Genomic DNA, 14,672 nt, shown 5'->3' with positions numbered 1-14,672 from the left:
ACTTGCAGGTTTTTGGAAAGTAGAAGCTAGTTTTACCAAAGCAAGGATCTTAAATTGTATTCCATCTTATAAAGACCAGAAATGGCTGGTATTAAAATAAAAGTGGCTTTGAGAGAAAATGCAACTTCCTTTTGGAAAGTTTCTTCTAATTCTGTAGGGTGGAAGTGTTGAGGCTGTGTGTGTCCTTCTCTCATGTAAAACTGCAATCTTTTTCCAGTGTTAAGGGAAATGAGAGAAGGACTTTAGAGAAGTCAAGACCTTTCTTGTTGCAAAACAAAACGCAAATACAGATTTTTTTTAAAAACTCAAAACAAATTCCCAAATACATTCCTATGCTTCTCCTGTTAAATAGTTTTAAAATAAATTCCCCTATTTTAATAACATTGATACTACTTTTACAGTCTTACTGAAACGATGGAAAAGTTTAAGAAAAGCATTAGACTACAAATCTTTTTTTCCATAAGGAAAACTGGGATTATTTTTTTTTCAACAGCTATAATTATCTCTGTTACTACCACTAGGAATCTCTTCCCAACTTGCAGCATATATTGGAATATATGTATCTGCATATATTAATGCAATGCTTATTCCTGTTTTAACTGATATGATAAGTGTTGCAACGGTTAGGGTTTTTTTAATGATGTGATTTAGTGAGTCATCCTCATCAACTCTTGAGTCACCAAGGAGGAAATTTGCTTTATCTGCTTTAGCCCTGTTAGAATGTTTTTCTCAAAGACCATTTCCTGCTGGCAGCTATTAAACTGAATGAAAATTCTTTTCATTAGAGTTCTGATTTAAAAATAGGCCTGTGTAGTTTTCTGTATGCTACGTGCTTTATAGCTACATTAGTTAACTAATTTAATGCACTTTCATGTGTAATTTTGTGTGAGAGAAAAGAACTTTATTTTTTTCAAACCACTGAGTGGGAGCTCTTATTAAGTTCATAGAGTTCTTGAGTAGTTGAAGCTGGAAGAGATCTCTGGAATCATCTAGTATGACGCCCAGCTCAGAGGAGGAATTAGCTCTGGATTTAGGTTGCAGTGCTCAGGAGCACAAAGAAATCTTGGTATTTTGAAATATCAGTATTTTTTGCTACTAATATTTATTACTGCTGCATGTGATGGAATAAAATGAACTATTTTGCAATGTTGTAACTTTTGGATATTATATATAGTTCTTACTTGTTGGGTAACCAAAAAGGAAAAGGTGACAAGAAGGGCTGGTGGAAGAGGTAGTTTTAACTTCCAGTGAGCTAGTTGTGAACTAATAGAATATTGTGAGGAAAAGGCAAATAATGCACAATCAGAACTGTCCCCCAAATTCTACTTTTGATTGCCAAACTAGCAGTTTTAACCACTTGTATGATTTATGTCTTAAAAATACAGGAGTAAATTACAACTCTGTATAAGATTGAAGGGTTTTAACCCTCCTGGAGAGGCCTTTGGAAATTTTTATTTTCTAGAAATAACTTAATGAAACAAACTACTCTAGAAGGGAGAAACGAATTCTAGAAAGAGGTACAGAAGTATCAAATGTATTTTGACAAATATTAAGTCTCTTTAGAGAATATAATTCAGTTTCCATGTTAATGAAAGGTTAGAATCAACAGCACTGGGATTACATTTTGCTCTACACACGCAACCTAGGTAAAGTGCTAATTAAGTTACATTTTGATGTGCATGTTTAATGTTTATGGGATAAGTATTAGGGGGTTTTTTAAAGGCTTTTTTTGATGCTATGTCTTAGCAGTATATTGGTCACTATTCGTTAGCTGAAAGAGCAATGAATAGTCCGATGTTAATTGGGAAGTGCATCTCCTGGCCACAAACACTTGAGGGCAACTGTATGATCTGTCTTAATATTCTCTGTTGATACATTGCTTTTTGCTGTTTTAAAATACTCTATTTATTCCATACTATAATTTTTTTGACACTTTTGTTACCATGAACATTGCATCATTTTGGTGACATTTTTAATTTTCCTTGGGCTGCTGCAACTACCAGGCCTCTTTCTGAGGAAAAAAGTAGTATTTGTTTGTAAGTTAAAAAACCCAGTTTTTATAACTGCTTGTATTTTTATTTTCAGTGTAAGAAGGAAATTGCATCAGATATATTCTCCCGTATCGATTCTTAGGTGTCTTTTCAAAACAGTCAGTTTCACGGTTTTATAGAGTGAATATAAAAATCAAACCTAGAATAATCAGCATGGCAGTTTTCTGCATGCTTAGACTGCTGGTATCAGTGGTAATTGAAGTGCAAGAACATCATGCATTGTGTACCTGAATCGACCAAGAATTCTTGGTTCTGATACGTGTGAGAAGAGGAGAATCCGTACTATATTAAATGGCCAATGTGTATGTAATTTGAATATGCAGCATATACATTATTTTTGTGTAGATCTCCTTTTAACAGCTGATGTTAAAGTCATGCTCATATCTAAAACAGTTAGCAAGAATAATGCAGTACTTACCATCATAGCAGGTTTTTTCTAAAAACAAATGATGAATCATATTCATCAGATAAATTGGACCTTCTTGAGGTTTGTTTGGATTAGTGAGCTCTGAAGTATTTTGCAAGAATCCTGCCATAGAAGTAATTTAGAAAGCTTTCTTTTGGGTTGTGTAAACAATTACTCTCTTACAATAGGATATTACTCTATGTTTGCTTCCTTTTGTATTTTTTTTACCTTCCCAAAGGTTAAATGACACTTTACTATACGTCCTTTGTCTTATGTCTTTCTTTTCCCCTATTACTGCATATCATCCGTTTTTCATGTTCTCTTCCAGTTTAAGTTGTTTTCCCAGGTACCGGGTGACTTCAGAGGTTCTTAATCGCCTCCCTGCATACTTACCTAGTAAAAAACTAGCCCTTCTCTCTGGCTGCTCAATTTTAACTCCCTGTTACTGGTAGTTATGGGTGGCTTCAGGGAAGGGGCTGAAGCAGTCTGCTACTCAACAGAAGAATGCGCAGTTGCGTAGTGAGGAAAAGAAGCTCTGAGAAGATAAGGCTGTCCTTGTGTTCTGCAAAGGGCTTGAGCAGCCAAGAGCAAAGCCCTCTGGTGGGCTGGAATATCAGCCAGCCCTGGTTCACCTGCTCTCATAACTGTGTGTTGGTATTCCCTTCTGTTATATTTTGGGCAAGCCCCACTGAATAGTTGACCTGACTTACCTGCAGTAACTTGTTTGTGCTCACATAGTAAGTAGCTATCTGGGACATGGTTTGTATGGCATAGGACTGGATTTTTGTTACCATTTGGACTGCTGCAACTACAGGTTTTGGCATATTCTCCCAGTAAATGTTTTTATATTTAGTATGTCAAGCATTCACTTACATTAATGATATATGCTGTCTGTTAATGTTTGAAATTGAGTATTTTCTTTCACAGAGAATTTGTTTTAAACTTGCTAATTCTGTGTTAACAGTATAGAAGGATTTCCCCATGCTGAAAATCCAAAAGCATGCGATAAGTTGTTAATATGCACCGATAGGAGTAATAATAATTCTTGTAGGCATGTTGACAGATAAACAGGTAGCAGAGATCATAGGGTGCATTTATGGATCTTGAGTCTATAGCTAAAATATTTTTATAGGGAGATAATTGAACACAAAATTTAAAGCTACAAAATGGCAAATAACTACTGAGTGTTTTTCGTTACGGAAGTTAGATTAGACTAAAGTGTAAGTTCTACACCTCTCTTTTGTTGTACTTAAGCATTTCAAGCTGAGAAAAAAACAGTTTATTGCTCAGAAGTGTCATATGATTTTAAAAGAGCGTGCATTGTAGCATGCCAATGCTTCTGTCCTTTGCAAATTAAAGTTACATTCTAGTAACTTTCAGAGCTTTATTGCTCTGTACTTAACATTTGTATCTAGATGGTACTGTACTCTGCCTTGCCTTATGTGGTACATCTCACATTAAAAAACCCTTACAGTTACAGCTGTGATGCATCAAATTAGTTATGTGCAGTAATTCAAAATCTGGTACTTTCCCTCACAGCTAAAGAGTATCTGTCTCAGCTGTGTGTGGCATGTGCATGTGTGGAAGCAGGACATGCACGCATGCACGTATGCGCAGTCTGCTTAACATAAACTGATAGTCACCGTGGTGTCCTGTGATAGTGGTGGGGGTTGACGTTAGGGATGATATACCTTGCTGCTTTGTGTCAGGGCTGAGCTGTGAAAGACGACTAATATCAATAAGGTTGTATGCTGATTTTGTAATTAACTCACTGGTATTGATTTGCGGGTATGGGTAATTCTAATAGGGCTGCTGATTTGATTTAAAATGTCAGTTGACTTTATTGTGAAATGTCTGACAGAAAGAGCAGGTGCATGTTCTGTTACAAAGTTTTAATGTGAGTTCTTGGTCCTTAATATTCATCAATGGCTTTTCAGGGCTGGACCTTAAAACCTGCCCGTGTCTGTTATGAGGCCTTACTTTTCCTCTCCATATTTTTTTCAAAATTGGTGTATAATCTGCTGATGCTAAGTAAATTTGCTAGGTAAATATGATATATCAAAAACTTGACTTGAGGGCCATTTGTCATGTATCTTAGGACAATTTCCCATACCAGCCTATTTTTACAAAGCTATTAACTGTTCAGTATTGGTGTCTGCTGCTTTGTCTCTGAAGGTGATGACTCATTTGACATCTGAAACATGAATGAATGAAAAGGAGTTTTGTTAAACAGTAAAAATACTATGAAAGTGTTGCAACGTGATTAATATTTTCATTTAAAGATTGCTTTTAGCAAGACTGATTCAGTTGCCTGGTATATGGAATTGTTTTCAAAGTGCATCTGAACTTATACTCTTAAATAATAAGTGGAATGATTTTCAGAATCAGGTAAACATTTTTTTTTATATGCTTGTCTCAGCAGGTGTGTTCACTAAGAGTGGCGTATAGGTTAACATTCTTGCAGACAAGTCATGAGAATGTATTTATTTTTCATTAGTTTTCATTTTAAAATGTGAATTTGTTTCTATTTCATCCTTTTGATGCAAACAGTAATACTAAAATGTCTCGGAATTATCTGTGATAGGTGTACTTTGTTTTCCCTTAAGTGATGATGGTTGCCACTGGGCACCTCTTGGGTATTGTTTCATAGCAGGCCGTGGTTCATGATCAGTAATGTCAGAACTCTTGCAGTTGGATCTGTTTGGTGTGTTGTCTGTCTGCTCAGTATAAATGCATGTTGTATAGTTTCTGTTGATCCTACATTTTTATTACGGTTTCAGAAGGATTGTCAGTATCTGAATTAATGCATCAATAGCATGATATAATTTATCAAAAAAGTACTTATCACTGAATTAAGTCATAACTATTTGAACAAAGATGAACTGGCAGATTGAGTTTAGAAACCATAATGTAACATGTGAGAACTCGGTTTCCAATCAACACAAGCATTTTTGAGTTGTTAAGCCAGATTGACTGTATTATTGAACCACGGCCTTTAGGCAATACAGTAATAAGACCTCTTCTTGTGCAGATAAATATAAATATACTAATTTATGTATGTGACTGTGAAGACAGATTTATTTGCAGTTGATCATGTAACTGTTTGGGAGCTTTTGATTGCTGCATCTGATGAGAAAAACTTGTGATATTTAACCTTTAGCATTATGCAGAAACGTTCAGCATTGTAATATTGAACTTACTGTTACATTTGATTTTATAAGTACAGGGAAGTATAGTTTAACTTAACTTTATTCCTTTTATATTTTGTAATCAGTGAAAACATCTAAAACTTGAAAATTTTTATTTTCATGGAGTAAATGGGAATGTTTTTGAGTTCTAAGAATGATAGGTTGACCATGAAAACTATGTTTACTTTCAGAGAGAACAGGAAATGAGAATGGGTGATATGGGTCCTCGTGGAGCAATAAACATGGGAGGTAGGGATCTGAAGGAAAAAGGCTTCTATAATGTAAAATGTATTGTTCTTTGGGACTGTACATGTTACCCATATGTTACATATGTTGCACATAATGTACATGTACATTAATTAGTGACAACTACTGTAAAAAGGAGTAACCCGTATTAGGAAATAAACCCTCCTGTTTGCTTCCAAACAGTGTAGTCTCTCAGCTCCCCTACCCTGGTGTGTCTTTATTGTTTTGACGACCTGTGGGAGATGATGTGCAAGACAAGAGAAACAAAAAGGCAGGGAAAGGTGATGCTTTAGAAATTCATACAAAAGAGGAATTTTCTGTTTGGGAGCTATTTGGCATTCTTTTGGAGGGATTTACCTATTCAGAGTATTTGAGACTATTTCACTGCAGGCAGTGAAAAGAGGTTGAGCTTTAAATTGGTAAATTCTTCTTGACATACCTGACAGAGGGTTAATGAATAATATTCTAACTAATTTATTGCAAATCTGTATTTGCAAATGTTCTCAGTTCATTTTTGAGATTTTTAAAGTATTGTCACTGCTAAAAACTGTTCCTTCATAATCAGGCCTTACTCTTTATATCCAGACTTGAAAGAGTTTGGAACCTTGCTTATCCAGAATATCTGCTTTTAAACAAGACTAAAATTTTTATTTAAAAAACTGAATTTTAGTAAATTGTATTAACTGTCGTATCTGTTGGAAACTTCCTGATGTTCATTTAAAATAGACTGGGATGATAGTTTAAAGTAAAATTAATACTATTTTTGTGTATTTTAAGAGAACATAAACTCAGTAGACAGTGTTACTTGACCTTTTTGAGTAATCTGAATTTATAGACTAATGAATCTGCTTGGTCCAGATTTTAAAATACATTTTCCACCTCTTCCTTGCATTTACTGAGACAGATTTAGAGCCGCAAAATGGAAACATGCTTTTTCTTTAAGTAAAGAAGAGCTTTAAAAATCTAAAGCTCTAAAAATCTAATTCTGAAGTTATAACCAAATAATAAGCTGAAGCATAAATTGTGAATAGATTTATTAGTATTTTGTAGTGGTACTTTTACATATGATTGTAATCTGATTGAAAATTTCATTTAATTGGGAAACTTTGTATATACTGATACTGTGCCGGTTGTCCAAATCCACAAGATACACTTTTTATGTTCAAATTTTACATGACTACTTACAGCACCGCCCCTTTCTTCTCAGGTTTTAATGTTCAACAGTGATCTTCATCATAGTCTTGCTTTATAAGCTTTGTGCCATGACTTGATTTTGAATTTGAAACAAATGCTTTTAGAAAGAAAGAAAAAGTTCTAGGAAGAGTGAACTATTTTTAAAAAGGAAAAAATATCTATAGCAATAGATAGTGTGGGACGTGGGGATCTGGAGTATCATCTGTAATGGAGATAACCTGTATGGTAGTGCTATTAGAAAGCAAGATAAGGTACCTCTGCGATGGATTTAATTGGTGTTGAGCTGATTTGTGCAGCACTGCTCATTATTGTGTTTTCTGTGGCAAGCAAATTCTGAGAGAATCTGTATGCCTCATAATAGTGCTTAACTAGATCTGTAATGCTGAGTGAAGCCGATAAACCTTTCAATATGGGGGGAAATCCTGTTTCTGTATTGATGAGGATTATTAACTATGGCCATACCAGACAGTACAGTTTGGACACTTAGAGTATACTTTTTCAGCCCTCCAGATCTCAGAAAAAGACTTCTAAAAAAAAAAGTAAAAATTAAATGTTGGTGAATTGTGGCATGAACACTGATGACTGCTTTCTGCCTGTTGTTGAAGCTGGTCCAGTGAATTAACTGCTAACATCAGTGTCTCACCAAAAAGAAAAGGTGGTCAGGTGGTTAGCTCTTGGGGGGGGGGGGGTGGGGCTGCTTTGGAGCTAGAAGCACCTCTGATGGATAGCTAACCTCCCAGAGTGGCCTTTTGCTGAAACAGTGCAAGACCCCACTCTTCCCTTGTACTTAACTACCTAGCTGTCCTCCTGCCAGACCTGACTGCCTGAAGCTGGCTTCATACATACAGGGGTTTTATAGTATAGATTGCTGTATGTCACCATGGAAACGATACGGTGCATTTGTATGACACGGGATAAAAACTTTGTTACAGTCTAAGTGAACACTAGATGTGTGTGGCCAGCTGGCTAAGTTTAATTAGACTGGTGAGCCAGTTACAATAATTAAGCACTGACTGCTTTTAGTTAATGGCACTACCACCCAGCACTTAGTGCTGCCAGCATGATAGTCCTCCAGAGTACTTGGAGGCTCTGAAAAGAAAGGTTTCTCCTTATATTGGCAATTTAGACCTTTCCTTCCTTCCATACTTGGTCACTGAATGGATGACACAGAAAACCAGCTTTAGAGCATATTCAACTGTAATTCTCTTGAATTGTAGCACAGTCTACCTGCTGATGAATGGATCATGCTCATGGGTAGGTAAGAAGGATCTGACTTGAGCATACCTTTGCTTTTGCTTAGTGTCTTACCAGTAGGTCCTGGAGTTTCCAGTTACTAAGATCGAATAACTTCTGCTTTTCAAAATTACAGGATTTTTGTCAAAAAAAACCCCCCATGTTTAGAACTTTACACGTGCTACTGTGTTGCATGGGTTGTTTTTTGCTAAACAGCTTGCAGTTGGCCTAATCCAAGATTAGAACAAGATCAAGTCCAGATTCTACAGTTTCAGCAGCAGTATCTTGGATGCAGTGGTTTCACTGACTGCTGTGCTATGGGTACGGAGCAAGTAATAAAGATTGCGTTTTGCTTTCCTACAGATAGTCACAGTCCTGTATCTGTGCTAAGTGGCCTGCTTACAATGATGTACATTTATATATTCATTATTAAAGTTACTGCTGTGGTGAGAATTGATTTTTAAAGTAAAAATACCAAGCTTATTAAGTCTAGCAACGTCAGGTACCTCAATAGTCTTGTATGTTGTCATGACTTAAAACGTAGGCTAGATTCCAAAGGCATATCTCTTTCCAGTGTCAAATTTTGGATGTGTGCTTTTGGTTGAAAAGGTTGCGTCATTGTTGGGGATGGGGGAGGTAATGCATCACCACCAGTCTTAAAGTTGACAGTATTTTATAATAGCAGATGTAAATGTTCTATATAATCAGACTTCTTTCTAATAACATGAGAAAATGTTCTGAAGGCAGTTTTATCTACCTGTTATGTATATTAGTGGCTACAGGCAGAATGGTGTTTCCTAATGCAATATTACAGCTAAGTGATCTCCTCAAATAAGGTTTTTAAGCTTTTCTTCTACATCTTACAATGCATCAGAATTTTGAAAGTGGCAGAACAGTCTCCTCCAGTTCTAACAAAACTTCCTGTAGTTTTCTGGTACTTTCACTATACTAAATAGCATTTAAATGTTAAATTCTACTTATGCTGAATTACAGATGATTGATTTTGAAGTTGTGTACCATTTTTGTTACTGCTTTTTGATGTTAGATGAATATACTGTAAAAGGATATATAGTTAACATAATGCTGGTAGAACAGTTCTTGCAAATGTAGATTTAATATGTTATGATCCCAAAAGATCCAAGTTGCCTTACAACTGCCAATTACTGCAAAATCACTTGACATTTTTGGTAATTTGTGGTGGATATACTGCCCATATATATGTGTGTGTGTGCTATATAAACACTTAAATTCCTGGATAGAAACTGTATAGCTATGTTTAAATACATAGTTCAAGATTTTTAACTACACAAGGCAGATTAACTACTGCAAATTAATATCTAAATCTGTTTAAAAGCAGATGATTGAGGTAAATGTACAGTCTCAAAGAATGTATATTTTTTTTTTTATTTCAAGCATTGGAAGTCTTGTACATTTGGCTTTTAAAATACTGTAAGTTGTTTGTTTATTCTTGTAAAATTCAGATAGGACAGCTCTAAGTATAGATTGTTTTGCATAGATGCGTTTAGCCCAGCACCTGCTGGTAACCAAGGCCCTCCTCCAATGATGGGTATGAATATGAACAACAGAGGAACTTTACCTGGCCCTGCAATGGGTCCTGGTCCTTCCATGGGACCAGAAGGAGCTGCAAATATGGGAACACCAATGATGCCAGATAATGGAACAGTGGTAATGTATCACAAATTTAATTACTTTGAATAGCTGTCATGTCTTATGGCCCATATTTGTTACCAAAGATATTTTCACACTGAGTAATCAAATGTTACAGGTTTTGGATCTACTAAAAGTAATTTCTAAAGCTTGTTCATGCAAATAATTTACAGCACAGAAGGGAAATCTTTATTTGGTATTACTATGAAAATCCTACTTCCTTTAGGAAAAGGGTGAGTTCTTTCATCAGTAACAAGAATTCAAATTGAGGTTAGAATGTACAGCACTTGTGGTAAAACTTTGCATGTATGACCTGTCACAAAGAATCCACTGATAGAAGGAAATCACATACAGCAACAGACAGGCATAATTTGTAAATTTACGCATTTGCTGTTTCTTCTTTGCAAGACTAAAGCTGATGTATTACCTTGTTGGGGTTTTTGGTGAACAGCTAAATGTTGGAAGCCATGTAGTGTGAAGATATCTTTGTGTAAACAATTTTTTAACGTGACTTTAGTGGGTTTTTTGAATTTCCTTTCTAACACTGTTGAAAGCATGAGGTTATGACACTAGTTACATCACCTGGAAAATATGCCAACAGCTGTTAGGGATAACTATCTCATCAATAGAAGAAAAATAGGATTGCCCAGCTGCCGAGGGTGGTAGTAGGGAATGACTTGTATACATCTGGAATGTTTTTATTAGGAGCAAGATATCCATTGGGATGCAGTTAAAGCACAAGCCATTTTTGCTCTGTTCTCATAGCCAGTCACTTTTCCTAGCTGTAATGTCTTATGTAGAGAAACAACTATATCATTTTTACACATTTCTCAATCTCAGTCTTTGGGATGTTGTAGTGGTGGTGTGATACAGAGGACAAGATAATTTAAACAATGACTCCATTACAGTAGTACTGGAATGTAGAAGCATTTTCTAGCTGTATTGTTTTATATATGCCCTCTACAAAGTATCTGCCTGCGATTGAGCAATCTGTAATGGAGTTTGGACAAAATCCTTTGTTCCTTAGAGGAAAATTAGATTAGCCAAAAATCTGGTTTTTACCAGTTGAAGGAAAGGATCTTGCTTTACATTATAGGATCTGGCTCATTTTACCACTTGTATCATTTCTCACAAGGTGAGCAGGGGGCTTTTCACAAAGTACTGTTTTCAGAGATGCTTTTCCTGGAGACCACTCTGTTACTGGTCACCTCTGGAACATTCATAGAATCGTAGAATGAGTTAGGCTGGAAGGGATCTTTAAAGGTCATCTAGTCCATCCCCCTGCAATAAGCAGGGACACCTTTAACTATATCACATCACTCAGAGCTTCATGAAGCCTGACCTTGAATGTCTCCATTCTCTTTTGATTATATAGACACTGATAAAGAGGTGTAAGGAAAAGAACATGGTATTGTAAATAATGGTATTGATCCTAAACTGTTGTTTTTCTACAAAAAGTCATTCCAGGTTTGGAAATACAGGGAATATATACTGACATATCAAAAGATGCATGTTTTAATTTTTTTAACTCCTGTTTTTTCTGCATGATACTGAAGGACAAATTAGATGCTTTTTTTAACTTCTAAGGTTTTTAATTTGGGAGACAGGCCCCTCCAGAAAGGCATAACCTTACTATATTTTTCCTGTTGTTGAAAAGACACTTTAAAGGAGGACTCACTACTAAAACACTGTAAGACTTAATTTCAATTTCCATGGAGGGAAATGGAAATACCTCTTTACAGACAGTTTTCATTTTTTAAATTAGACAATTAAAAAACAATTTTTAATCCATGCTGCAGATTTTAAGGTACTTCAGGGCAGTAGTAGATCTTTATGCAGCTGTTGCAGCAACTTTTTTCTTATTCCATGTCAAATTTTGATGATGCACATATATATATACAACTGTGATCTAAGTTGCATATATTTTTATATAGTTACAATGCTGCTTTAGCATAATATGTGAATTAGCAGACTTCAGAACTGTTGAGCTCCACTACTATTACTGGAGTTAGACTTTCAGAAGAATTCTTGTCTGATTTGGGTATCTATCTCAACTGTTGTTGAACTCTGAATATCTGGGTGGTTAATGCAGGTCTCTGTACAGAAGAAATTTCTTCTGAAAGTGTAACTGTTCTCAACAGTTAAATGAGTTTAAAGGTTTGACAGTACCATGTAGCAATGCTTTTAATGGTTTGTTATGATGAGTTAATGCTTTAGGTTTCAACATGTGGGGTTTTGTTTTTGAACATTTGCTTAAATACTGAAGTACAAGTGCTCAGATGCAGGTTTTCTGTTTCAGGTATTAACTGCAATAGCCAGATTAATCTGTGTAAGAGCTTATACTTTTATTAATACTAGCACAGAACTAGGGCCAATAAATGGAACATTAACTGGGTCTTCATCTTATATTGATATTTCAGGTTAAGCTTCAGATAACATACTAAGTTGTTGGGGTTATTTTTTAGCTAAGCGTAGTTCAGTTACACGTTTTGTCACCTTGTGCCAGGTTTTGGACTGGGTTTTCAAAGTGTAATTAAAGGTTTCTGAAGGGCCATATAAAATGCTGACTGGGTAATACGAACTAAACTATCTACAGGTATGGAAGTGGGTATACAGGTCTTCAGGCTAGAATAAACCTGCAGTCTCTAGAGATAGAAAAGCTGATTTTTTTTTTTTTTTCTAGTTTGTCAATGTTTCTGTGTTTTAATTTAATTAAAGAAGAATCTTTGTAGTTGGTATGTAAGGCAGAAGAGGGCTCAGGTATAAAATTATTCTTTCTCTTCTGTTACATAGAAAACATGTATTGCTTCAGATGTGCTTGAAAGGATGAATTTACATTCAGCACCAGAGTTGGTCTTAAGTTCTAAATTTTGTATTCACTTTACAAAATTGGAGCGTAACATTAGCACTCTTTAATTTCCAGCTCTTTTTCCATAATAACTAATTGAATTGCTCCTTTCTTCCCTCTATGTGTGATCCTGATTCTGCTGGACTATCTGCTGAACTTCATGACAACATCACTTGTTTTTGTTGTAACTCACATTTGGCACGTTCCAAATGGACTTGTATTAGCATAATGAGAGATTCCCTCAAGGAGGCCCATCACAGATGGGTTCGCCTCTGGTTAGTAGAACGGGCTCTGAAACTCCGCAGCCGCCAATGAGTGGTGTAGGTGCCGTGAGTGGTGGACCTGGTGGCTTTGGTAGAGGAAACCCAGGGGGCAACTTTGAAGGACCTAACAAGCGTCGCAGATACTAAAACTTAACTTCATTCCTTACTGTTTAGAAATTCCAGTGAAACTATACGGTGATATGCCTTTATAATTTTAGCTGTTATCTGGAAACGGTTTTATTGTTATTGTAGTCTTTAAAACAGTTTCTTTTGTAAAACTTTTTTTGTATTCAGTCATAGGCTTTGTAGCATAGAGCAGAAATGATGCGGATCATTATGTAAGGCAATGTGTTTGTGACTAGCAAAATACAATGTGTGACTATGCTGTAAAACATGCGGTTATCTGATTAAAATAAAATACAACAAACACTTGAAAGGATCTTGGAAATGTTATTACTAATACTGGGTGAGAATAATTTTATGCTTAATTATAAATGGCATCATTTTCATTTTTACGTTTTCTACTATGTGTCAGGAAAGTTCATTCTTAATAGTGAATCTGTTTAGCTAAACTGCATGTTGCAGTACATACTATGAATGATTTATAACTGCTTTTGTTGTTTTTTTACTTTTGAAGAGCGTCAGATTTTATACAAAGTGTTCTCGAGGATACCATGTACTTGCATCTCAGTCTCCCTTTGCAAACTCTAGTCACAATAGGCTTATCAACACAGTGTATCCATTACAAATTACTGGAAAATTTAATTTGGGGAAAAAGAACAACTTTGAAAAGCAATCTGTATGTATGCTTCGTAACAGTATGAATGAATTTACCTAGACCATACCTTTACAGAAGAAAAATTGTTTTTTGACATCTGTGTATCTTGCAAGGAAGGAGACATTCGTGCAAGCTGGTTTAAAGCCTTCCACTGTGTAATGCATCATTTTAAGTATACTTCCCCCAATGCTTGTTTTGAATAGAAACAAGTCTGTTTCCAATTACGAACTGTTTCAGACAAATATGTGTTAAAATTGTTGATTTATAGTGGAGTAATATACATTTAGAATTGTTGCACATAAGTAGTCTTGAGAAATGTATTACAGAAGGCTGAATTTTAAAAATGCCCATTTCCAAGATAGCTCAGGCTATGTTTGATTGGGTCTTAAGATAAAACTGATGATAAAACTATTGCGTAGCTTATGATTCGGATTTAGTCAGTTGTGGAAGATGATGGAAAAGGCCTATTGGTTTTATTCCTGTGATGGCAAGAAAGTAGTGGGATTTTGGGCTACTATTGCTTTTTTCCTGTGCAAAATACTTGTAAAATATTAGTGTTCTGTTTTCATCAGTTCACTCATGTTTTCAGAAATAGAAATAACTGAAATTAAGCTGGATGAATATTGTTGCTAAAATGATTATAAATTGCTTTGAGACAGATGGGTAATAGAAAAGTAGCAGCGGTGATGGCATTTTGGAAGTACACTGTTACTTAAATTGCTAGTGTTACATGCCTTAAGATAGAGATTTTAAGAATTTTCATCACTACAGGAGTTACCACGTGTAGGTCCTCATGA

The 14,672-nt window shown here is 35.5% G+C and overlaps 1 protein-coding gene across 1 annotated transcript in view; it reads left to right on the top strand.

Moving 5' to 3' along the window:
- PSPC1 (paraspeckle component 1) overlaps positions 1-13,518 on the top strand; it is a gene marked incomplete at its 5' end in the record, with an annotated part of 38,104 nt that extends 24,586 nt beyond the window's left edge. The window contains 3 exons of the mRNA XM_084274955.1: positions 5,837-5,894; positions 9,835-10,004; positions 13,059-13,518. Of these exons, the coding sequence (XP_084131081.1) occupies positions 5,837-5,894; positions 9,835-10,004; positions 13,059-13,244 (414 nt within the window). The 3' untranslated portion in view covers positions 13,245-13,518. The remainder of the gene's footprint in view (positions 1-5,836; positions 5,895-9,834; positions 10,005-13,058) is intronic.
- Positions 13,519-14,672: the final 1,154 nt, after the last annotated feature.

This window comes from Gallinula chloropus, assembly GCF_964237585.1.
Source record: "Gallinula chloropus genome assembly, chromosome: 1".
Lineage (NCBI taxonomy): Eukaryota > Metazoa > Chordata > Aves > Gruiformes > Rallidae > Gallinula > Gallinula chloropus.
The sequence above is the reverse complement of the archived record's forward strand: the minus strand, read 5'-3'. Positions and strand labels throughout refer to the sequence as shown.